The sequence below is a fragment of the Capsicum annuum genome, chromosome 10 (genome assembly GCF_002878395.1).
Source record: "Capsicum annuum cultivar UCD-10X-F1 chromosome 10, UCD10Xv1.1, whole genome shotgun sequence".
In the NCBI taxonomy this organism is placed as follows: Eukaryota; Viridiplantae; Streptophyta; class Magnoliopsida; order Solanales; family Solanaceae; genus Capsicum; species Capsicum annuum.
This window is the reverse complement of record NC_061120.1, coordinates 142,091,279-142,116,892: the sequence shown is the minus strand read 5'-3', so window position 1 is coordinate 142,116,892 and position 25,614 is coordinate 142,091,279. Positions and strand designations below refer to the sequence as shown.

The window sequence follows — 25,614 nt, the reverse complement described above, 5'->3', positions numbered from 1 at the left end:
ATGTAAATTTCAGTTTCATCCTTCAGATTTATCAGATTGTAAATCTTCATCAGTATTGTATCTATTTTAGATCTTTAGTATGACTATATTTCCGCATAGTAAACAGTTATTATTATTCCATAATTCAGTTGCTTAACAGTATGCCAGTTCATGGGTTAGCTTGGGATCACTTGTTGTTCTAAGCGTCGTGTGACGTCTTGGGACAGATTTTTGAGGCGTTACATAAGAAAAAAAGAATTTGAAATATTTTTCAAAATGTTTAAGCCAACCAAACATGAGAAAATTGGAAAATATTTTTCAAAAAATATTTTCCTTCATACCAAACACACTTTAATAGTCTAAAGTTTGAATCATTCGGATTTAGACCTCCATTAAGTACAAACAAATGAGATCTAAGGCTTAGTTTCAGATCTAAATGATTAAGACCTATTCAGATCAATTATGAGCCAAAATCTCAGTGAAAAATGAATGCACCTAATGGTCTAACTTAATGGTCTAAAGTTTGAATCATTCAAATTCAGACCCCCATTAAGTGCAAACAAATGAGCATTTCATTTGCTTTTACTTGTCACTTTTTGACATGATATATCTATTGAAAAATAATTATTAATATGACTATTTTTTCATACAACTCCTATTAATTGATGTTTAGAGTAATATGTCTTAAAAATTATTTAGAGAATAAATAATTAATGTTATGGGTAAAATAAAAAAAATCTCTTATCCTTTCTTGTTATGTCAAAAATGACAAGTAAAAATAGAAATTCAATTAGAAAAACATTGACAAATAAAAACGAACGGCGGGAGTACATCTTAAGTTTAAAATCAATGATTATATTAGTAAATGTTTTTCTTCTTCAATTCGAAAAATATTTTCTAGTTTATTGGGATAAAGAATTTTATTATTATCTTAATGAAAGAATTTTATTATTACTATAATTTACTTTACTACTACTAATAATAAGAGGGAATAAGCAGGCAGCAAGTTGACACGCCTGCTTATGCTGCCTGCTTCAGCTGCTTCAATCGCGATTTTACTATATCATCCCTAATTAATTATTATAAGTCATATAAGTATTAAAAATTATTATAAAGTTATTTAAATATTAAAAAATTAATAATATTTAATATTAAATTAACTTGACATCTTATATGCGATTCGCTTATTTTTTTTCCACTGGTATTTATTTTGCTATATCACTTTTAATTAGTTATTATAAGTCATTTAAGACATATTTGATTTACTGCTTCAATCATGATTTTACTATATCACCCCCTAATTAATTATTACGGTCATCTAAACATTGTGTCATTTAAATTAGTAGTAAAAATAGAAGAAAAAGTATTATAAATCACAATAATTAAAAATTTAAATTATTTAAAAAATATAATTGACTATCAATGATACAAAATTTTGAACAAGGAGAGTCACATAAATTATTTAAAAATTACATAAAAAATATTATAAATTACAATAGTTAATAGTTTAAAACATCTAAAAAAAAATTACTCTGTTATATATTTAAAAAAATTACTATAAATTACAATAATTAACAACTTTACAAATTTAAAGGTCAATATGTCTGCTTGGCACAACTTCATTGGTCCTTTCCCTTGCTTTCATTTTTTTCATCAATTTAAATTTGTTTGTCTTATTTTGTTTCTGTGGTATATATCTAAAAAATAACTTAAAATTTAAAAGATATAAAATAGTGGGCTGACTCTCGAAATTATATCTGTATCATTTAAATTGAAAAATAAAGATTATTATAAATCATAATAATTAAAAAATTAAATTATTTTTAAAATATAATTGACTATCAATGCCACAAAAGTTTGGATAAGGAGAGTAACATATATTATTTGAAAAGTAACTAAAAAGTATTATAAATTACAATATTTAACAACTTAAAATAACTAAAAAAATTAATCTGTTATATATTAAAAAAATATTATAGATCACAATAATTAACAACTTAAAAAATTTAATAGATCTAAAATATTTGGTTGACTCTCGAAATTATATCATTACCACTTAAATTGGAATAACTAAAAGTATAATTCACTATCAATACTACAAAAGTTTGGACAAGAAGAATAACATATATTATTTGAAAATTACATAAAAAGTACTATAATTACAATAATTAATAACTTAAAATATTTTTACAAAAAATTAATCTGTTATATATTTCAAAAAATAATAAAAAAGTATTATAAATCACAATAATTGACAATTTAAAATTTTTTAAATGTATAAAGTATTTGGTTGATTCTCAAAATTATTTCAATGTCACTTAAATAGTAACAGCGAAGAAGTATTATACAACAACAACAAACTCAGTGTATTCTCATATCGTGGGATCTGGAATAAGATGTATGCAGTCTATACCACTATTTTAGCAGAAATAAAAAGAATGTTTTTGATAGACCTTCGGCTCAGAAAGAGGTATTATAAATTTCAATAACAAAAAAAATTATTAAAATTATTTTAAAAATATAATTAAGTTACAAAAGTAACAATCCGGGTAGTTTTGGATCAGAAATATTTTGTTCAATTGGGCTTAGAATTTTTTTTAGAAAAAAAAAAGAGGGAGTACATATTTTGCACTCTCGTCTTCTCCTCGGGCGTACGAAGCACGCGAAAATGGCACGGAGAGGAAGACCCAGAAAGGTATGAGATTTAATTTTTTGTTGTTTGCACTGTGCAATGAAATACTGTTTTCTTTGTTTGACTGTAAGTATTGTTTGGTTTTATCTGCAGCGATTAAGCCGAATGGACGCAGCAACTGATGCCATGACAGCTTTTGGCTTTGATGAACGCCTCGTTCAGAATTCAGTAAAACAACTTCTCAAGGTAACCTTTCCCCTGTTTTGGTTGCATACCATCCGCGGCGATTTTCCTCAAAACAAGGGTAAACGAGGTTTTGCTTATTTGTGGTGTCTATTTTCAGGAATACGGTGGAGATGATGGGTGGGCCTTTATTGAGGAATATGGCTACAAAGAACTCATTGACGCTATTCTTCGTGATCAAGAGACCAATGATGAACAAAAGGTTCAATACTCGGTGACTTTTCATGAAGATAGTTTTGGGCAAAATGTTTTACTGATCATTCTTGTGTTATTTTGCAAATTGTATGAGGTATAGATAGGGAAGGAGGAGTTTGTTTTAATAATAATTTGACAACAATATCTAATTGTTGATTAAAACAAGTAATATGGAGTGTTTATGTTGATTAGATCAAATTATAGCAAGTAAGAGTTGGAATATTTGTGCAAGGGAAGCAAGATTTATTTATTCCAAATGTTTTCCTTGGAAGAGACTGATTTTCTCTCAACATAGCCAAATACTAAAAAATAATTCCATCAAGGATCATATATGTTTGAAGAAACATTTTTTGCTGTACCAAATGCTCCCAAACCTACAATTTTGAGTCTTGCTATAAATTGTACACTGTTCATGAGAAGTCAGATTGTAAGCATGACTTGGGGAAGTTTCTTCTCCACCAACACCAATTGCTAAATTGATCATTGAGAGTCATTTTGTTTGAATGCTAAATTCATTCTTATTATGAATGTTGTAAACTTTGTTTATTCGGTTTTATCTCCGTTCATTCAACATAACTACCTACATCAAATACCAAAACCTTTATGTTTACTGCAAATGAGATTTGATTTTCTGTAAATCCCTGTTTTAACCTATGTAAGCATGTTGGATAAATTCAGCTTACTATACTGTCATCCTTTGTTTTCCTTTATAAGATATACCAATAGGTAGAACTAATTCTCCAATGTATATTTAAAGAGAATTGGGGGACAACTTGATGATTATTATTTCCTTTTGTTTGTTAGATGTGAAACTATTCTAGTAGGCTGTATATCCTAGTAATTATCCCTTCTTTGAATTGGAACTCAGCTAAAAGAGCGTATCAGTTTAAACTGTTAACAAAATTCTAGCAGAAATATATTTTAAGAAATTACTGGAAGTTGAAGATTGTCGTTACAGCTATGTTGCAAACCTTTTCTGCTAATTGGAGTTATGAAGTGGAAATTGCATGTTAATGCTTGATTCATCAAATAGAGATCATTATGTCTTTTTTGAAGCATCCTGTAGAGTGTATCCTTGTGCCATCTAATGGTTGGTGAATAACTGTCGTTGTCAAGTGGATCTAAAGAGGAGCCTTAGTTTAACTGTAAAGTTGTCTCCATGTGATTAGAAGGTCACGAGTTCAAGCCGTGGAAACAACCTCTTGTAGAAATGTAGGGTGGGGCTGCGTACAATAGACCCTTGTGGTCCGGCCTTTCCCTGATCCCGCGTGTTGGGAGAGCTTTAATACACCGGACCTCCCTTTTATTTCATGTAGAGAAACAACATTCAGGAGATTAGAATCAACTATCTTAGTCTATTGTATTTTTGGCGTAAACAAGATATGTTGGGGGGATATAAAACTTTTTGTTGAGTTCATAGGAAATTTGTAATCTTCCATAGGGATTGTTTTGTTATGTTCTGATGAGATTGTAAGTGACGTGTGTTCATCATTTATTTGATGATGAGTCTATTGTGAATACATAGATACCTTTATCTCAAATTAAATATGGGGATCTAAGCTCAATTAGTCCTATGATGTGATGTAATATTTATTGGGTGCACCTTTACAATTTACAAATGACACTGGGGTTTCAAATCCCATGTCTATCTTGTTGTTTTTTCCCTTTTTTGGTTCTCTGTCTAGAATTGATTCCAAGATCCAAATCTCATGTCTGGCCTTTTTTCTCTTCTTTTTCTCTAATTAGGTTCACCCATGGGGATGAGCATGTCTTGTGTTCCCTCTTGCATTTTAATTACGTACTTTTTTTGTTACTTTGGTTTATTCTTTCAAAATCCCTATTTACCTTGTTATCGTTGTTAAATTGAGTGTAATTAAATCAAATGTCTATATTAAAATTAGCAGTAGTGGAGCATACAACATGTAGTCAATGGGTTCAACTAAATCCAATATTTTTGATACAGAGTATAGATACATATGTGAAAAATAAATTGCTCAAAAAATTTATTTTGAACATATAAATTTCAAATATTTAATGAGTTCATGCTAGGAACCTAAATGTTGAATCCATCAAATGTAAATCCTAAATTCAGTTCTAGGGGCCGGGCCGGGCACCATCGGGGGGATTGGTGGTGGAATGAAGAGGTGGAGAAGAAAGTGGGGACCAAGAAAGGGGCGTATGCTAAGTTGGTGGAAAGTAAGGACGAAGAGGAGAAGCGGGTGTGCAGGAAAGAGTACAAGCTAGCGAGGAAGGAGGCGAAGTCAGCAGTCACGGCTGCTAAGACGGCCGCTTTTGAGAGCTTGTATGCAGGGTTACAGAGGAAAGGAGGGGAGAAAAAGTTGTTTAGACTCGCTAAGGCTAGGGAGAGGAAGGGTCGTGACCTCGATCAGGTGAGGTGCATTAAGGGGGAGGACGGTAGAGTGTTGGTGGAGGACGGCCACATCAAGAAGAGATGGCAGTCGTATTTTCGTGGGCTCTTGAATGACGAAGGGGATAGAGTTATTGTGTTAGGGGAACTGGAGCACTCAGAGGAGTGTCGGGATTTTAGCTATTGTAGACGTTTTAAGGTAGAAGAGGTTAGACAGGCTGTCCGCAGGATACGAAGGGGTAGGGCGACGGGGCCGGATGAGATACCGGTGGAGTTTTGGAAGTTCGTTGGAGAGGCTGGTGTAAGGTGGTTGACTGGATTGTTTAATGAAATTTTCAGGACGGCAAAGATGCCCGAGGCGTGGAGGTGGAGTACCATGATCCCTCTTTATAAGAATAAGGGGGACATTCAGAGTTGCGATAACTATAGGGGGATTAAGTTATTGAGTCACTCGATGAAGATCTGGGAGAGAGTAGTCGAGGTGAGGCTGAGACGGATAGTGTCTATTTCGGAGAACCAGTTCGGATTTATGCCCGATCGCTCGACGATGGAGGCAATCCACCTGGTACGGAGGTTGGTGGAGCAGTATAGGGAGAGGAAGAAGGATCTGCACATGGTGTTTATCGACCTGGAGAAGGCTTACGACAAAGTCCTCAGGGAGGTGCTTTGGAGATGCTTGGGGGTGAGTGGGGTACCGCTGGCATATATCAGAGTAATTAAGGATATGTATGATGGAGCGAAAACCCAGGTGAGGACGGCGGGAGGAAACTCGGAGCATTTCACTGTCCTGACAGGATTGCATCAGGGATCTACTCTTAGTCCCTTTTTGTTTGCGTTGGTGATGGATGTGTTGACGCAGCGTATTCAAGGGGAGGTGCCGTGGTGTATGTTTTTTGCAGACGATGTAGTTCTGATAGATGAGACTCGAGGGGGTGTGAATGACAAATTAGAGGTGTGGAGGCGAACTCTTGAGTCTAAAGGGTTCAGGGTGAGCAGAAGCAAGACAGAGTATGTGGAATGCAAGTTTAATGACGTGAAGCGGGAGAATGAGGTAGTAGTGAAGCTGGAAGCTCAGGAGGTATGTAAGAGGGACAAGTTCAAGTATCTTGGGTCCGTGATCCAGAGTAACGGTGAGATTGACGAGGATGTCTCGCACCGTATTGGGGCGGGATGGATGAAGTGGAAACTCGCGTCGGGGGTGCTGTGTGATAAGAAGGTGCCGCCCAAGCTTAAAGGCAAATTCTACAGGGTGGTAGTTCGTCCGGCCTTGTTGTATGGAGCGGAGCGTTGGCCAGTTAAGAACTCCCACATCCAAAAAATGAAGGTGGCAGAAATGCGGATGTTGCGCTGGATGTGTGGACTGACTAGAGGGGATAGAGTTCGGAATGAGACTATCCGGGAGAAGGTTGGTGTGACTTCAGTGGAGTGCAAGATGCGGGAAGCACGATTGAGATGGTTCGGACACGTGAAGAGGACGAGCATGGATGCCCCGGTCCGTAGGTGTGAGAGGCTAGCGTTGGATGGTTTTAGGCGGGGTAGGGGTAGGCCGAAGAAGTACTGGGGTGAGGTGGTTAGGCGGGACATGGAACAGTTACAGCTCACCGAGGACATGACCCTAGATAGGAAGGTCTGGAGGACGCGAATTACGGCAGAGGATTAGGGCCAGTTCGGGTCGCTAGTGTAGGGAATTACTTGGTGGGGGTTTTATTCTTGTCATGATTCCGTGTTCCGTGTTCCGTGTTCCATGTTGTATTACGAATCTGTGTGCTTTCCCCTGCTTTCCTCTGCTTTATATTACTTATGAGTGCCGTATTTATGTTATGTAATCTGCTTCTGCGTTGCACTATGTGTTTGTGTGGTATCTCGTGCCTTGAGCCGGGGGTCTATCGGAAACAGCCTTTCTACTTTATCAGAGGTAGAGGTATGGACTGCGTACATCTTACCCCCCCAGACCCCACTAGGTGGGAATACACTGGGTTTGTTGTTGTTGTTGTTGTAATAGTGCATCCATTGTCTTAAAATCATGAATACGCCTTTGGGTCTTACTATTAATCAGTGTTGTTAAAGGTGCGCTTAAGTCCCGAAGCGAGGTTCAAAACGTGTTGTGCGCTTCCCTTCGCTTTATGTGCGCTTCAGTGTCGTCATCAAGGTTCTAAAGCATACTTTCCCTTGCTAATGAGCCTTTCATGAAGAGGCGATACTAAACAATTGATATTCCACTTTATCGTAATTTTTTTCAATTTCCTTATTCGTATATTTGTAGTTCACTTTCCCTTGCTCTAACCGTATTGGAGCAGGTTGAATAAAGTGGAGGCTCGCCTCGGGAGTGTTGTGTGATAAGAAGGTACCACTTAAGCTTAAAGGCAAATTCTACAGAGTGGCAGTCCGTCCAGCCATGCTATATGGAGCAGAGTGTTGACCACTCAAGAACTCCCGCATTCAAAAGATGAAGGTGGCGGAAATGAGAATGTTGCGTTGGATGTGTGGACTTACTAGAGGGGATAGAGTTAGGAATGAGATTGTCCGGGAGAAGGTGAGAGTGGTTTCGGTGGTGGACAAGATGCGGGAAGGAAGGTTGAGATGGTTTGGGCATGTATGTGATGAGGAGGGGCATGGATGCCCCAGTTCGTAGATGTGAGAGGCTTGCGTTGGATGGCTTCAGGAGGAGGAGAGGTAGGCTGAAGAAGTATTGGAGGAAAGTGATTAGACATGACGTGGAGCAGCTTCAGCTTACTGAGGACATGACCCTAGATAGGAAGGTGTGGAGGTCACGGATAAGGGTAGAAGGCTAGGATGTGTGCGTGGGTTGTAGCAAGTAGTTACAAGAGCTCATGTATAGCCGGGTTAGTAATCCTAGGACTATGTCCATATGTAGGAGCCCCTGGTCAGGAGGATTTGGGTGTGGCGGGTGTCTCTGGTCTGTGAGTGTATGTTACTACTAGGTGGGGGTCGTATTCCTGATGTCCTTTTCTTATCTCTTATTTCATATTGCGCTTATTTATCTTATCTCGTATTGTTCTGATTTCTATTTTATTATGTCTTATCTCTTTTTATGTTGTGCCATTCATCATGCTTCATGTTTCATTACGCTTTTGTTTACTATTCTCTATCTTGAGCCGGGGGTCTATCGGAACATCCTCTCTACTTCTTTGGAGGTAGCGATATGGACTGCGTACATTTTACCCTCCCCAGACCCCACTTTGTGGGAATACACTAGGTTTGTTGTTGTTGTTATTGTTTATAATTATTTATCTTGCACTATACCTATATTTATATTTTTTTCTCCCTTTCCGCCTTCTTTTTAAATTGAAGCCCACACTTTATTTGCGCTTAAAGCTCCTACAAACCTGAGAGCCATTTTGCTGTTTTTGCTTTTGACAACACTTTTGCTAACTTAGACTGCCTAATTGATCACTATGAGGCTATGGGCACCACACAAAAATTTAAAAATTTCTTTAGAACTTGATAGTATAGTGTTTGTTCAGAAATCTCTTCTGTGGCACAAACAAGTAACACTTAGAACTGCTTTTAGCAGTGTTGATTCACATATCCTACAAACTGCACTAATAATGAATGTGTATCTCTGATTAAAACATATCTCATCACAATCCTTCATCAAGTCCAAGACTGAAAATCATGGTTTTCCAAAGCTTTTCGTTTCCTCTTCTGCATTGCTTGCAGAGGCTGGTTGGCACATTCCAAAAGTAGGAACGTTTATAATATGCAGACCTTTAGGCTATATCCATGTGAGGCGAAAATCTAGCGCTTCATTATGGAGGTGATATTAATCTCATCATAGAGTTGCTTTTGGGCATGCCTTGTGCTTGGTTGGGTTGAAACAATACTTACTTTTTTGAATCTTCGGGCGGTGCAGAGAGAGGTTAGGGTGGTTACTATCTTGATTTCTTAAGGAAAGAATGAGAAAATGGAAAGCTTGCTTTGTATAACCTGTTGGGATAAATTCTTGTCCTTTATGTTTTTCAATGACATGCTATTTATTCGGTCTGTCTGTTATTCTTAATTGGTTAAATCATGCTACATGATGCAGTCAACTCTTTTTTTTTGATGAAGTAATTGTTATATTGACTGGCATTAAGAAGATGCTGAAAACAGTACAAAGAAAATTAGGGAAAGCTCCTAGATGCAAAAACCTACAGATATAACATTGAGTCATTTCCCTAACTGTGCAAAAAGTATGGCTGTTAGCCAAAGACAAGGAACTAATGAAATCTACAAGAGGAATAACATTGTTTACAGGGGTTAAATTGCTCCAGCTAAAAAGAAACATCAAACAGTTGGACTTCAGAGCAGTGTTAGGAGTTGAAATCCCATCAAAACATCTACGATTTCTTTCCATCCAGATACTCCAAACAATGCATGCTGGTATCATTTGCCAGATCTTCTTGATGGCTCTGTCAACTACCCAAAGGCTCCAGCTTTCCATAGTGTCCTTAACATTCCGTGGCACTACCCAACTAACCCTAGAAATTGATAAGAACATGTTCCACAAATCAGATGCAACTGAGCAATGCAAAAGTAAATGGTTGACTGTTTTTGAGCTATGTTGGCACATAAAACACCTGTTTGCTAGTTGAAACTTTCTTCTGCAAAGGTTGTCTTGAGTTAGGAGTGCCTCCATGTAAAACATATGATTTTATTGGGGAGTTTAGTTCTCCAAATCAGCTTCCAAGGTTAGTGTTCAGTCACTTCATTTTGAGCACACAGTTTACTATAACCTGCCTTGACTGTGTAAGACCCCTTACTTGAACTGCCTCATCTTAGCTTGTCACTGGCCCAGGGATTTATTGTGCAATCTTCTAAAATTCTGTAAAGATCAAAGATCTCCTCTAGTTCCCAATCTTGCAAATTTCTTCTAAGGAAGAGGTTCCAGCTCTATTTTGTGCTACTGTGGAGTTGGGATTCACAGCTAGTCGATAGAGGTTTGAGTGAGAGATCTTCAAGGGTTGGTCGAGAAGCCATTTGTCATTCCAAAAACTCACTAAATTTTTGTTCCCAACAACAAACAAGACATCAACGAAAAAATCATCTCTGAGCTTGCTTAAGTGTTTCCAAGGTCCAACACCATGGGGAGCCGTGCATGTGCTGGTGCTCCAGTGATTTTGTTTCCCATACTTGGCGGTCACCACCCTTTTCCAAAGACTAGTAGTTTCTTGACTGTATCTCCACCACCATTTCATAAGCAAGCTACTATTGTGTTTCGATAAGTTTTTGATTCCCAAACCCCCCAGGTTTTTTGGTTTGATAACCTCTGACCAGTCCACCAAATGAAACTTATGCCCTTCATTGTTGCCTTTCCATAGGAATGTTCTCCTTGCTTTATCAAGATGCTTCAGGACCTTAGGCCTCAATTGTTTGCATTTAATGGAGGTCTGAATCTGAATGGTTCAGACTTCAGACCATTAAGTGCATTTGTTTTTTTTTAAGGTTTTAACTCTGAATAGGTCTGAATAGGTTTTAATCATTCAAATCTAGAACAAAGTCTTAATAGGTCTGAATGGATATTCTGGTGTTGGATAATATTCACCACTCTATTCATAATCAGCAGTTACCACCACTAACCACCTCTGTCACCGTCTCCCTTGTCAATTACCACCTACCACCTCCACCATCACAACCACCATTGACAAAAAATATCGCTACCAACCACAATTGTCAACCGCTACCACACCTACTACCTTTATATTCTAATTATATTCACCACCACTACTGCCGTCAACAACACCACAATCAGCAACCACTAGCGGCCAATCCCTACTACCAACCAACTCATCTATCACAACTAGTAGCATCACTAACTACCACTAATACATCACAACCTCTACACATTCTTTGGCTGCCACCACTATTGTCACTAGTAATGCCACCTCTACCACTACTTCAACCAGTACAATTGCTACAATTTATCTCTACTAACAACCATTTTCACCATCACAACAAATAACATCTCCAACTAGCACCAACACATCGTCAATCATCGTGCATTCATGTTTCAGCCAACGCAATTAACACCTTAAACTACTAACATCAAGCAACGTCACATCACAACAACCACCACTACCATCAATCGCCACCATCATAACAATCACTACAATGCCAACCATCACAGTGATCACCGCCAACAATATTAATCACTAACATCAATCATTCTCACTGCAACCACTATTATAAGCCATCTTCACTATCACTAATAAACATAAATGTTTTTTCTCAATTAAATACTAATAATTTTATTGTACTTCCTCTGTTTAAAAAAAAATGACCTACTTTTTTTTTTAGTCCGTTTAAAAAAAATGACCCCTTTCCTTTTTTGGAAATACTTTAATTTCAACTTTCCACATAGCATGTTTAGGACCACAAGATTAAAGGGCATTTTGGTACATTTGACACAACTTTAATTTAAGGCCACAAGATTCAAAAATCTACTTTATTTTCTTAAACTTTGTGCCAAGTCAAAGTAGGTCATTCTTTTTGAAACAGAGGGAGTATTAAATTACATACCTTTTTAATATATAATTTATTTTCTATTTGAGTTTTATTTTTTATTTTATTATGCATACAAGTATTTTTTTTTACATATTCAGATATTGAAAAACAAACAGTCTTAATCATTCAGTTTTCAGATCTAAAGACACCATTTTAATCATTCAAATGTGCATTCAGATTCAGACGTCTGAATCTTAGAAAATACAAATGGAGCCTTAGATGGCATAGGAAAGAGGGACATGATGTAGGTAGACACTATTTATTAAAACCAACCTACCACCCATGGAGAGGTACTGCATCTGCCAGAAAGCTAATTTCTTCTCGACCTTTTCTATCACTCCATTCCATACTTCAGCAGCCTTGTATTTTGCTCCCAGAGGTAAACCTAAATAGGTTGTAGGGAAGGAGCCTATACCACAACCCATAATTTCAGCTAATTCATCTATGTTCGCCACCTCATTAATAGGGAAGATAACACTTTTTGACATATTGATATGTAGATCTGAGATTGCTTCAAAGAGAAGCAATGTGAGGTTAAGATATTGCATTTGTAGTTTCTCGACCCCACAAAAAACAAGGGTATCATCAGCGTAGAGTAGATGTGAGACTGAAACTGAGTTGTCATCATTGATGCCTGCTCTAAACCCTTCTATCCACACTAATTGTCTTTCTTTTTCAAGCATCTTGATTGGGCCTTCCATGGCTAGAATAAATAGAAAAAGGTGCAAGGGATCGCCTTGTCTAATCCCTTTTTGTGGTGAGAAAAAGCCAATTGGGGATCTGTTAACAAGAATAGAATATTTCACAGTGGTGAGGCTGAATTTGATCCATCTGATCCATCTATCTCCGAACCCCATTTCCTGTAGCATAGACAGTAGATAGGCCTAACTAACTTAATCAAAAGCTTTCTCAACATCAAGCTTGTAAATTATACCAGGAATACCATTTTTTAGTCTTTCGTCAAGCAATTCATTGGCCACCAGTGTTGCATCTGTAATTTGTCTATCTTTAAGGAAAGCATTTTTCTCTCCTGAGACCAACTTTCCAATTACAGATTTAATCCTTTTCGTCAGGAGCTTGGCTACTATTTTGTAGACACTGCCAATGAGACTTATAGGCCTGAAATCTCTAAGTTCTACAACTTTTTTCTTCTTAGGGACTAGAGCAATAAATGAGGCATTACTAGATTTGACCATGTAGCAAAGCTGGTGAAAGTGATTAAGAGCATCCATGATTTCTGCTTTAGTGAAAGCCCAAGTCTTTTGATAAAAAGCCATTGTGTAGCCGTCCGGGCCTGGGCTTTTATCGGGGGCACATAAGTTTATTGCAGCGAGCACTTCTTCTTCCTCAAAAGCTCTTTCCAGCCACTCTTTCTCAGTTGTAGTGATGGTGGCCAAATTTTCAAATTTTGCACTAGGTTTTCTTTGCCCCTCCTCTTTGTAAAGGTCCTAGTAAAACCTTAGAATTTCTGATTTGATCTCCTCATTGTCCTCAATAATCTCCTCTCCAATCAACAACCTATCTACGAAATTATTTCTTCTATTTGAATTAGCCATTCTTTGGAAGAATTTGGTGTTTCTATTGCCTTCTTTGAGCCATAAACATTTAGATTTTTGCCTCCTTGGAGATCTCCTCAGCTTTGGCCATTTTTTCCAGTTCATATCTCAAATACAAACATTTCTCTTTCTCGGGCTGGGACAAATGTTTGTTTTCAGCTGCTTGATCAAGTAAAGCTAGTTTATCAAGTAGCTTTTTTTTTTGTGCTTCCAATTTACCAAAAGTTTCCCTGGTCTAATCTGTGATGTCTTTGTTTAATCTTCTTAGCTTCTACAGAAGAATAAATTCTGGATTGCCCTCGATAGTGTAACTTTGCCACCAACCTTTTACCTTCTCTATGAAACCCTCCACTTGAAGCCACATGTTTTCAAATTTAAAGTAAGAGGGTTAGCTTCCCAATGTGGATACTATTCTTGGTAGAGCTAATTGTTTGATAGCATTGAAATTTGCATCCCATTCTGTGGAGATTAGGAATCTGTCGATTCTAGAAGTTTGCATTGAGTCACCCCCTTTGAACCATGTATAATGAGCCCCCTGTAATGGGAGATCAATGATGCCCAGGTCTTGAATGGTGTCTGTGAAAGATTTCATGGCCCTTGATCTCCGGATGCAGTTGTATCTTTCACGTTCATACATTCAAACTGTTAGAATATGAGCAGGAATAGGAATAACATATAAAATCCTACTTGGAAAAGGATTGTAATGTAGTGTCATGTTAGGAAAAGGATTGGAATGTATTGTCTATAAATAGGGCCTCAATATAATAATGTAGTTACAACAATTCAATAATATTTCTCTTATATTTCTCACATATATTTCTCACATGGTATCAAAGATTCCACGATTTTGGTAAAGAATAAAAGAGTTTCTGCTGCCGGCGGGCGGCCATAATCCATATATGCCGTCCGTCTGGCCAATGATTATGTTAGCAAAAGTTGGGTCACTGACTCACTGTGTATCTTTCTAGTGACTATTTTCTCATATCTTTGCGTAGCACCATGCATCTGTCCGGTGACTACTTTTTCATATCTATTTTTCTTAGCACCGTACTTTTTTTCGATGACTATTTTCTCATATCTGATTTGCGTAGCACCGTGCATCTTTTCGGACTGGACTTCCGGCCCCTTGTGACTGTGAATTGAATGAATAAACGGATGAAATCAAGAAATAATTCAACTAATAGTTCGAACCAAGAACAAGAAATGGGAGAACGAAAGTCGTCTGGGTTCACAAAGACTCTGTGGCTAAAAAGTCAAAAAGATATATCGAAGTAGTTCTGATGATTCAATAATCTTATTACTTCAATCCGAAGTTCTTAGTTACTTCGACTGGATGAGTCCTATCTCATATTTGAGTTGCATAGCACCATGCATTTTCGGGTGACTTTTTAGATTTAATATACATAGTTCCGTACGTTTTTCAGTAAGGTCATGCCATCATTTCGACCCTGCCTTTATAATTTCTCTTTTCCAGTAGGATCGTGCCGTCATTCCGACCCTACGCATATAATTTCTATTTCTCAATAGGGTCGTGCCATCATTCCGACCCTACACATTTCTTTTTTTCAGTAGGGTCATGTCATCATTTCGACCCTACCCATATACTTTTTTTTCCTCAGATTGTAGTCACTTTTCAACCATCAAATCTAATAATCCGGCGTGTGAGCATGTTTCGGCTAAGTTTTCGGTGACTTTCACGTTTAAGATCTACTCGTCTCTTGATTTCGAGATGACCCGTGTATTTTATACCAGTTTTCGGCAATTTTCCAGCGACTCATCGACTTTACGGCAATATTTACTACTTTTCGGATCATTTTTTTAGTTTGTTCCGTTTCAATTAAGGTCTCCCAGACGTCCAAAGCAGTCCTTATCAGTTTTCTTGCAAATATCTTCACCAAGTCCCTCACCGATTCTCATATTAGTTACATCCATAACAAGCTTGGTACATATGTCTTCTATTCACCAGCTTGAAGGGGAGTGTTAGAATATGAGTAGGAATAGGAATAACATATAAAATCCTACTTGGAAAAGGATTGTAATGTAGTGTCCCATTAGGAAAAGGATTGGAATGTATTGTCTATAAATAGGGCCTTAATGTAATAATGTAGTTACAACAATTCAATAATATTTTTCTCTTATATTTCTTACACAAACATTGAAATCACCTTCTATCACCCACTGGTCGTCCCAAAGACCTTTGATGGCTGCCAATTCATGCCACAGTTCTTCCCTCTCAGGGTTTGAGTGGGGTCCATAAACCCCTGTGAAGCACCACCTCCTGAAGAGGTTGTGAGAGCTTTCCAGTATACAAGTATACAAGAGATGGTATATGCCCCAAGTTGCACATCCATTTTAGACCAGAATCTTTTGTCCCATAGTACAATAATGCCGCCACTTCTTTCATTTGGCTTTAGCTCCGCCCATTCTACCCAACGGTTCCCCCAGACTAGTCTAATATGAAATGGAGTCTATTCTGCCACTTTTGTTTCTTGTAGACACAATGTATCTGCTTTTCATTTATGTATGAGAGATTTGATTGTAGTTCTCTTATTGGCCTCGTTCAGCCCTCGCACATTCCAACTTAATATTTTAATCTTCATTCAGAGAAGGCTTTGTAGGTCCTGTCCCGATCTCTTGACTTTCTACCCTCTGAATTCATACCCCAACTCAACCTTTCAAGCTCTGAAGATTGCTTGTTTTTCCCCTTGTTTCTGGTGTTGGAGGAAACAACCTCTCTACTTCTTCGGAGGTAGCGGTATGGACTGCGTACATCTTACCCTCCTCGGACCCCACTCTGTGGGAATACACTGGGTTTGTTGTTGTTGTTGTTGTTGTTCTGGTGTTGGAGGAAGGCTTTCGCTGCTCAATTTGCGATTGCCTCTTTTGCTCCATTCGGAGAACCATGTCGAGAATTTCATGTTCAAATCCCACTGCATTAATCCCGAAGGCTTTGCATGCCTTAAACATCACAGTTTTAGTCCATCTTGAAGTATCAATTACATTAGGGGAGTGAGTGACTTGAGTAGAAACATGTTGCTTCAAACCAAGGAAAGAGAGGATTATCACCGAAAGAATATTCAGCGTCAGAACTGTTTACTGTTACAAAATCGCTTGGCTGCATAGGTATTGGAATTATCATGGCCATCGGCTCCACTTCGTCATCTGCTTCATTATCAAGTTGAGATGATAAGTCGCTTGCCACCCTCGAAGGTGTCAGCTCAATTTTTCCATCTTTTGCGTGTTCTTTATTTCTTCGGTGAGTGGGTCAAAATAAGGTCTTTTTGCTAGCCATTCCTTCATTTTCCTTCTTTTTGCTAGCCATTCCTTCATTTTCTTTCTGGTAGATGTTTTGGGCTTTTGCCCTTTTGAATAATATGAGTGGTCTAGCTTTTGGCCCAATTGTTTAGCTGCCACTTTGTTATATCTGGGATTAGGGTTTTGAGACAACTGCTTTCTTTTAATACTAGGGTCCACTGGACACTTATTTGAATTAAAGTTCTTTGGACCCCTGTATTCTTTTCTATAGACCCGTGGGTATTGCGACAGATCCTTCGTTTGGCTCGAGGATGCCTTGTCCAATCCCATATCTCGCTCCGCCACAGGAACAACTGTTGCTCCACCACTGGCAACTGGTCCTCCATTCCCGGCGACCTTCAAATCCACTAATTTGTCCTCCAAGATAGAGATTCCAAATCTCAAATCACCCAGCACTAGAACGGCTGCACTTGGGATTTCAGTGGCAGAGGCTTTAACGCATATTCAAGCCCAAAACAAATGCACTCTACTCTTTGTATCCTCATCTATGCCAATAAATCCACCACATAGGTCTCCGATATATCGAAAAGTGTTCATGTTCCATCCGTGAAGAGGGATACCAAACACTTTAACCCATCTCTGGTCTGCTCCGTGCCCCGCCGGCGAAGTCTTGAATTCCGGTGATCACCATTCTAGGTGAAGATGACGACCATTCCAAAACTAATCACCTGCTTTCACCCTAGCAGCCTCTTGTTTCGAAGGGAACTCGAACAGAAATTTATTGTGTGCTATGGGAGTTATCCTCAGACTTGCTGTCACTTGCCATCTAGAAGTAAACCATTTTTGAATAATATCAGTATTGGGGCTCTGGTGGAAAGATCATGGAAACATCTGACTAAGCATTTTGAGAGAAAGAGGAAGTTTTCATCAGTGGTTTCACTGGTGACTTTTTTAGTTTTTCCTCCCTGAAGATTAGGCCAATGAGTAATTTCAGCAGCATTGAGAAAAGATTTCTTTTGCAGATCTGTGAATTTCCTGTACTTGTAATTGGATGCTTCTCCCAGAGAATGAAGTATCTTCCCTGCTATGTCTCCCCAACCCTTGTTGTAACCTACTTCTGGTATTATTATTGCTGATTTCCCTTCCCCGTTCCTTGTTTCGATTCTTATGTATCTTCCATAACTATTAAAATTTTGATACACCCTGTAAAGATAATTCTGAATCTTCCTTCCCCACCTCCTGTAAAGATTCCCGTATCCACACGCCGCATGTTGTATTTGCTCGCAAACCCATCTTAAGTTCTCCTCATCAAGCTTAATCTGGCTGCAAAACCTCCGTCCTCGCTCAACCCAAACAAACGAGCCATCACGTTCTTCAAACAATTCGAATGATTTGTCCCCAGAAATAAAGAAAGATTTCCTTCCCATTGCCAACTTGTTAAAATTCTTATACTCCATTAAGGGAGAGGAACATTTTCTGTCTTAGTAGGAGATATAGCACTGGAGGATGCACTCTCCAGTTGGATATTTAGATAAAGGAAGAGAAGTCGAAGTGTGTGGGACAAAAGAAGGGGGTTCGCCCTCTTCGGCGTGTTTAGCTTGATCTCTCTCTTGTAACACTCTTCAACTTCTTCAAAAAAAACAAGAGACAAATATTTAATCCACGCTTAAGCCCAAATACCAGATTACACATGCAAGAGGTTATTAGAGAATGCACTTTTCCCTCATTAGTTGTGTAAGGGTTTCCAAAGGTGTTTATAATGTCCTGACTACTCCGCCCATTGCCTTATTTGTGTTGGATATTCAATTCTTTTCACAACAGCATCTAAAGTATGACCAAAATGCATTTGCTGATCCGTTTGGTTTTGATTCTTCTCTTGTCATATTTATATGCTCTCATTCTAATACTCCTCAGTGTTTTCTCTTAGTGAAATTCATCCGGCCCATCTCACTTACCTTGGTCTCTCAGAACTAAAGGAAGCATCTTTTGTTCGTAGCTTTGTCCAAAATCAGAACCTGGTCTTGAGACTGTCGGCTATTAACAGTACAGGCTGCTTCTGAATTAAGCCCAATAGGAAATTTTCTTTTTGCTGTAACTGCAAACCATAAAAAACTTCTACTTCCATCATTGCCCTTTGTACGTATCTAAATTAATTCATAGATTGACTTCTGCCTTTTATTATTTGTTAGCACTACAAAATAAAGATAAACAAGATGTGTGTTTTATTTTTTTGAGTCAAAAATCCAGGATCTGTATCACTTTTGAAAAAATATATAGTTCTGCAATTGCTAACCTATAAACTGTTTGGTAACTACACAGCTGAGCCACATTTTCTTATCTTCCTTGGATCAGATATTTTTTTGTGAATCTTGTTCAGGGTATATCAAAATGTTCCGGGTAAGCTTGTATGTATAGGGAATCAGCTATACGGGGTATTCTGTGTATTGCATTTAGTGCCCATTACATGAAATGATCGATGATGCAAAGTTTTCACCTCTTCTTCAAGCTTGATGTGATTGTTACTTTGATACCCTAGAGTTTTATATGCATATGATGGATTAACTGAAGACCTTGAATTTTAGCAGGGCGTCTCCTCACAAGATGAAAGAGCAAACGATCCTGCTTTACAAAGCATCCTTGGTCCCTCAGGCTCTCTTGTTTGTTCCATATGCAACGAAGCTGCTAATACTGTAGGAGAAACATCATGCTCTGAGCTTGTCAATGCAGTAGCACCAATGCATGTAGAGCTTTGCAGAAACAAACAAGACATTAGCAGTCCTGGTAAGGAGCTGTTAGTATGTTCTAATTCTGCTTCTTGATTTTTCTAAATTTCTGTCTCTGGAGTAGCAATTTAGCTGCCAATCAATGGAATCAGTTTAACAATGTAGCAAAACATTTGGCTACGCATCCAAGTTGGATAAACTAATTTAGTATACCAACTTATTAGGGAAGATTAAAATACTTGGAGAGCAAGCTCAGTGATGAAACACATGAGATTGGGAAGCGAGGCTTCATAGCCACATCCAAAAAAGAGGAAGTTTCAACTCCCTTGAATCTATTATTTAAGGTAGTGGGGAGATTGATGATGATGTCACACACCAATGGAAGCTCACATCGGGAGTTTTGTGTGATAAGAAGGTGCCGCTAAAACTTGAAGGCAAGTTTTAAAGTGTGATGGTTAAACCAACTTTGTTGTATGGGGTTGAATGTTGTCCAATCAAGAATTCTCACGTTCAGAAGATGAAAGTTGTGGAAATGAGGATGTTGAGATGGATGTGTGGGCTGCTAGGAGAGAGAGGAGTAGAAATGAATATATTTGGAGAAAGTAGGAGTGACCTCAATGGAAGATAAGATGCAGGGAGTGAGGTTGATGTGGTTCGGGCATGTGGAAAGGAGATGCATGGATGCCCCAATGCGGAGGTATGAGAGGTTGATTATGGATGATTTTAGGGAAAGTAGAGGTAGGCTTAGAGGTAGACTGAAGAAGTATCGAGAAGAGATGATTAGTCAGGACATGACAACTTCAGCTTACTGAGGAGATGACCTTAGGTAGGAGGCTATGGAGGACACGGATTAGGATAGAGGGCTAGTAGATAGTTGATAGTTGTCTCACTTACTGTTCCATACTAGTAGTTCTAGTCGTCGTAGTAGTTTCTTGGTCTTTGATTTTTGTTACTATCTATTTCTTATACTTCAATTGTAGTATTATTTCGTCTTAGTTACTGTTCTTTTTTCAGTATGTTTTGTCATGCTACAACAACTACAACAAAAAACCCAGTGTATTCCCACATAGTGAGGTCTGGGGAGGGTAAGATGTGCTCAGTCCATACCACTACCTCCGGAGAAGTAGCAAGGCTGTTTCCGATAAACCCCCGGCATGTTTTGTCATGCTATCTTTAGTATTTTTGTTGTGGCCTCTTCACTTCTGTATTTTTTTTTACCGAACTGTTTTACGTGAGCTGAGGGTTTATCGGAAACAGTCTCTCTACCTTCCAAGGTAGGGATAAGATCTGCGTATTCTTTATCCTCTCCGGACCCCACTTGTGGGATTACATTGGTTATGTCGTCATTGTTGTTAACAGGTTAGGGAAGATATAATATTGTTCAACTGCAGTTTTTTCTTGCAATAGTTTACTCGTGCTGAAACTTGAAATATCTTGCTTCTTTTATTCATGAAACAGTAAGAGGTGCCTATAGGACTTTGAGGTCCATGTTACTAAAATTTCACTAACAACCCCGTTGTGCAGAAGTATTTTGTCGTCCTCTAGTTGAAGGAGATGGAAATACCTCGAAAGACGTAGCAGAAGACGAAATCCCTACCCAGAAGGAGGTGAGTAATGCTATTTGCCGTGATGGTGGGAATTCCAGGAATCAAGTGCAACCCGGGAGTTACTTTGATGTTTTTGATCGACCTCCAACTTCTTCCCGCTACCCAGTTAATTATCTGAAATTGTGTTCTGGGAGTCAGGTGCAATCAGAGAGTAACTTTCATATTTCTACTCCACCTCCAACTGCTTCACTATGCCCAGTTAATCATCTCCCTGTCCCTGTTGATCATCACCCTACAGCTCTTCCTTCCTCGAAGGTAATCTATGATTTTCAGTTTGCTGTGAATTTTACATGGATTAAGAAGCACGAGCCAGTAGCCTTTTAACAATGTTCATGTGAAGTCATAGTGTAAGGACATGAAAGTTCACTTTGCACCTATATCAATTGATGATGTATTCTTACTGTTTTATCATTAATGGGTACAAATTTGTCTATTCAGTTTTATCTAAATCCATTCATTCAATGCAGTCACATTACAGTATTTCTTTTAAAAAATGGAAAAGATGATCTTGTGTTTATTGCAGGAAAACAAAGCTTCCTGCAGGCATATACTTGTGTCATCTGAGTTTATTGATGAATAATTGTCTTTATGTCATCCGGAATTCGCTGGCCATTCTTCTACATTGCTGTTGTTTGGTTGCTTGTTCCTTTCATGCATTATCCCCGTCTTCACTATAACCTGTGATAGTCATTAGTCCATCAAATGTTCTCCTTTGCTGTTAGAGAAAATGGTTCCTTAAATCTGTTAAAAGATATGTAAAGCATCTTATTGAAATCAATATAAGTGGATCTTAATGCTAACTTAGGCTGCTCTAATCGATTATTTACATGTAGTAGTATGAGCATCCGCACGATCATTTATAAATTTTTGGAATTTGATACATGAGAATTTGTGTGGGAATGATTTTCTTTGGCGCAAATAATCGATACTTAGAACTGCTTTTAGCATTGTTGATTCACATATCCTGCGGGTCTGCACTAATAATGAATGCGTATTGGGAATAAGTACATCTCACCACAATCTTTCCTGAAGTCCAAGACTGAATCTTATGGTTTCGCAAAGCCTGTAGTTTCCTAGTGCAGAGGTTGATTAGCACATCCCAAAGGCAGGAAATTCTACACTCTGTAGAGCTTAAATCCGAATGAGGTGCAAATCTAGCATTTTGTGGTTGATGTCGTATTAGTGACCTTATAAAGCTGCTTCAGGGCATGTTTTGTTCTTGGCAGACTTGAAACAGTACTTACTCGGGGACAGTGCAGAGAGAGGTTATCATGTTTCCTACCCTGCTTTCCTCCAGTTTGAATGAGAAGATGGAAGGCTTGCTTTGTAGAACTTGTTAGTAGAAAATCCATGTCCTTTATTCCGTTCATCAATGTGCTGTTTATTCATGTTTGGATGTTTTTGTTAATTGATAGTATGCTAGACAGATATTGGACTGAGACAGACTTAAATGAAGCATCATGACTGTGAGGATTCATATAGCCAATCCAAACTTGACTGAGGCATAACCTTTGCTGTTGTTTTGAGCATGCTAGATGGTGCAGTCACTTCTTTATTCTCTTGTTATGCTTATCTTCCTGCTTTACTCCAAGTGCTTTCTCTTTAGTTGGAGACTTGGAGTTGATTTAGATCCCGCCCTACCCTAAAACGCCCATTCCCCTAGAGTTCCATCAGCTCATCACACTTGGTCTCTCAGAAATAAAGGAAGCATCTTTCCTCCCAGCTTCCTTCAAAACACTTACCTGGTTCTAAAACTCTACGGGGTCGCTTGGTTGGGGGATGGGATAAACAAAATTATCCCATGGATTGGGTGGGATATCCCAAGGGATAAGTTATCCCATATATGGTGGGATAACTTATCCCATCATTATAGTGTAAATGATGGGATAAATAATTCTGGTGGGACTAGCTAAAACTTCTAACTAAACAGAGGATAAATTAATACTATATCTTATCTGGGGATTATTATCCCTTATCCCTCACACCAAACAAGCCCTAAGCTATTAACAATCAAAGCTACTTCTGAATCAAGCCCAATAAGAAATAACTTTTCTTTTTGCAGTAAATTTGAACCTTAAAAGACTCCTATTTCTCTCCTTGCTCTCTGTATGCATCTTATGTTCCATAAGTCAGTTCATAGGTTTGGCATCTTATGTTCCATAAGTCAATTCAAAGATTTGCTTCTGCCTTTTATTATTGGTTAGTACAACAAACCAAAGAAGAAGCAAGACACATGTTTTATTTCTGAGTCACACTCCAGCATGTATATTTCACCTTTGAACACATCTATAGTTCTGAGGCTAGCCTAAATTTTATGGTAGTTTTAACGACACAGAGCTGAGCCACATTTGCTCATCTTTCTTGGATCGTATTTTCCGGTGAGTCTCCATTCAGGGTACATAGAGTTGTTTCAGGTCGAGCTTTGCATAAATAGGAAATCAGCTACAGGCTCATATCTGTATTGCATTGGGTGCAACTATATGAAATGCAGTGATGCTGATGAAAAATTTCATTTCTCCTTCGATATTGATATGATTGTTGCTGATATTTGTTGCACCTAGATTAATATATACATATACTGGAATAGCTGAGGACCTTGAGTTATAGCAGGGTGCTTCCTCACAAGATGAAATAGCAGAAAACCCTGCTTTAGAAAGCACCACTGGTCCATCAGGCACTCTTGTTGATTCCACATGTTATAAAGCTGGCAATACTGTAGGAGAAACAACATGCTCTAAGCTTGTTGATGCAGTAGGAGAACCAACACACGAAGAGCTTTGCAGCTACAAACAAGACATTGGCAGTACTGGTAAGGAACTGATCGTCTGTGCTAATTGTACATATTGATCTGTGTAATTTCTCCATGGAGTAGCCATTTAGCTGCAAGCAATGAAAATCAGCTTAACAAAGTAGAAAAACATTGAATCTGGCTCCCTGGCCATTCAACAGGAGATTCTGAAAGTGCAGAGGCTAGGTTCGATCAAGCTGCTAAGTATTGGAAACAGGCTATAGCGCTTACCCCCGGTAATTATATTGAAGGCATATTGGTTGAAGATCACAAGACGTTTAGATTAAAAGAAGACCATGTTTATTTGTCATCCTTTATTTAGAATCTTAGTCTATTGTTATTTTTATTATTTTATTTATTTATTTATTTATTTATTTATTTATTTATTCATTTATATTTCAGATATTTGTATAATAAATTGTTTGTTGGACCCATCAGATCAGTTGACTAAACTAAAGAAGGATCATTCCTTTGCTTTTGGAAGACCCAATGACATAGTTCCATATCTCCCTTATTAGCCTTCTATTTCGCTTTTATTCCATCTGCCATCTCTTAGAAATAAAAAAGCATCCAAGTCATATACCAATTTAACATACCAACAGATTAGGGAAGCTACACTATTGCATTATTTCTAGTGTAACTGGAGCAGTTTCATTCATTCCAATAGTTCACTTGTGCTGGAACTTGGATCGTGAAATTTCCCTAACAACCCTGTTTGCAGAAGTATTATGTCTCCCACCTGCTGAAGGAGATGGACATAGGTGTAAAGACATACGGGAGGACCAAACCTCTATCCAGAAGGGGATAGGTAATGTATTTTTCAGTGATGGTGGAGATTCTGGGAGTCGAGCGCTGCAAGCTTCAGTTAATAGTGTGCCTACCCCTGCTGATCATCTTCCAACAAATCTTCCTTCCTCGAAGCGAGTTTTCCTTCAGCCACCAAGAAGGCGCTTTCCTTGTTATGGCTGGATCGGAAGTGATAGTGAAGAGGATGCTGATGACTTCATACAGTTGCCACAAATGATTTTACATAGAGTTTAGTCAATAAACAGTTGGGTTGTGGGGGCTTTTTGCTGCTAGTGTCTAGCCAGACTTCCCACTTTGTGGGAATAAACTGGGTTTGTTGTTGTTGTTGTTGTCTAGCCGGACTTTTCAATCACCATGCTTAGTTCCTCTTCCATTTAGTTTCTCTTTTCTTTAAGCAAAGTATAGGCCGTACATTAACTTGAATGTAGTTCTGTGCTGTGTGTGGTGAACTTACTCATCGATACCAGAATTCTTCATTTTTCCTTGTGCAAGTTATCTAGAACCTATCCAAGTAGTATGACAGGAAACTGTTGGTAGGGAAACCAATTGATGAAAATTCACTCTAGATTGGTTTTGCAATTTATTGTGCTTGCACAGTATGGATTTATTAAAATGCTCTATGGGACTTCTGTACTATGTCAGTTTTGAAAGTTGGACACTTCTGATTACATGTTTGTATCTGGACCCTTGAACCCATCAAAAAACAACATTTCGCACTCTTTGACATAGACAAGGTCATGGTGACTAGGACAAAGAGAGTGTAACCACTCGCCTAGCCCGCGAGTGGGGTCAATTTTTGATCAATTTTATATTAAAATAATTAAAAATAATAATAAAATTTAAAAAAAAAGTTAAAAAATTTAAAAATATTTTTAAAAATTTAAATTTAAAAATATTTTTAAAAATTTAAAAATAATTTAAAAATATTTTTTAAATTTTTTAAAAAATTTAAAAATA

At 38.0% G+C, this 25,614-nt stretch overlaps 1 protein-coding gene across 7 annotated transcripts; it reads left to right on the top strand.

Annotated features, from left to right (window-relative positions):
• The first annotated feature begins 2,532 nt into the window (after positions 1-2,532).
• On the top strand, positions 2,533-25,293 carry LOC107845438. 7 transcript variants are annotated; one of them, XM_047398190.1, is made up of 9 exons: positions 2,540-2,674; positions 2,765-2,857; positions 2,955-3,056; positions 19,318-19,513; positions 20,980-21,062; positions 21,201-21,317; positions 23,673-23,871; positions 24,012-24,086; positions 24,572-25,293. In XM_047398190.1, exons 1-9 carry the CDS (start codon positions 2,648-2,650, stop codon positions 24,889-24,891), a joined length of 1,212 nt encoding a protein of 403 aa, XP_047254146.1. In that variant the 5' UTR covers positions 2,540-2,647; the 3' UTR covers positions 24,892-25,293. The 7 variants fall into 7 exon arrangements, with proteins under 7 accessions (XP_016545242.2, XP_016545241.2, XP_047254146.1 ...); XM_047398189.1 differs by having other exon boundaries at positions 19,315-19,513; XM_016689756.2 differs by having other exon boundaries at positions 2,533-2,674; positions 20,980-21,317.
• The last annotated feature ends 321 nt before the right edge of the window (positions 25,294-25,614 follow it).

Excerpts from the sequence above, each read along its gene's own strand:
- LOC107845438 (XM_016689755.2), top strand. The coding sequence starts at position 2,648 with ATGGCACGGAGAGGAAGACCCAGAAAG. Across the intron at positions 3,057-19,314 it reads AGACCAATGATGAACAAAAG|CAGGGCGTCTCCTCACAAGA; the intron begins GTTCAATACTCG and ends CTTGAATTTTAG. Across the intron at positions 21,318-23,672 it reads CAGCTCTTCCTTCCTCGAAG|GGTGCTTCCTCACAAGATGA; the intron begins GTAATCTATGAT and ends GAGTTATAGCAG.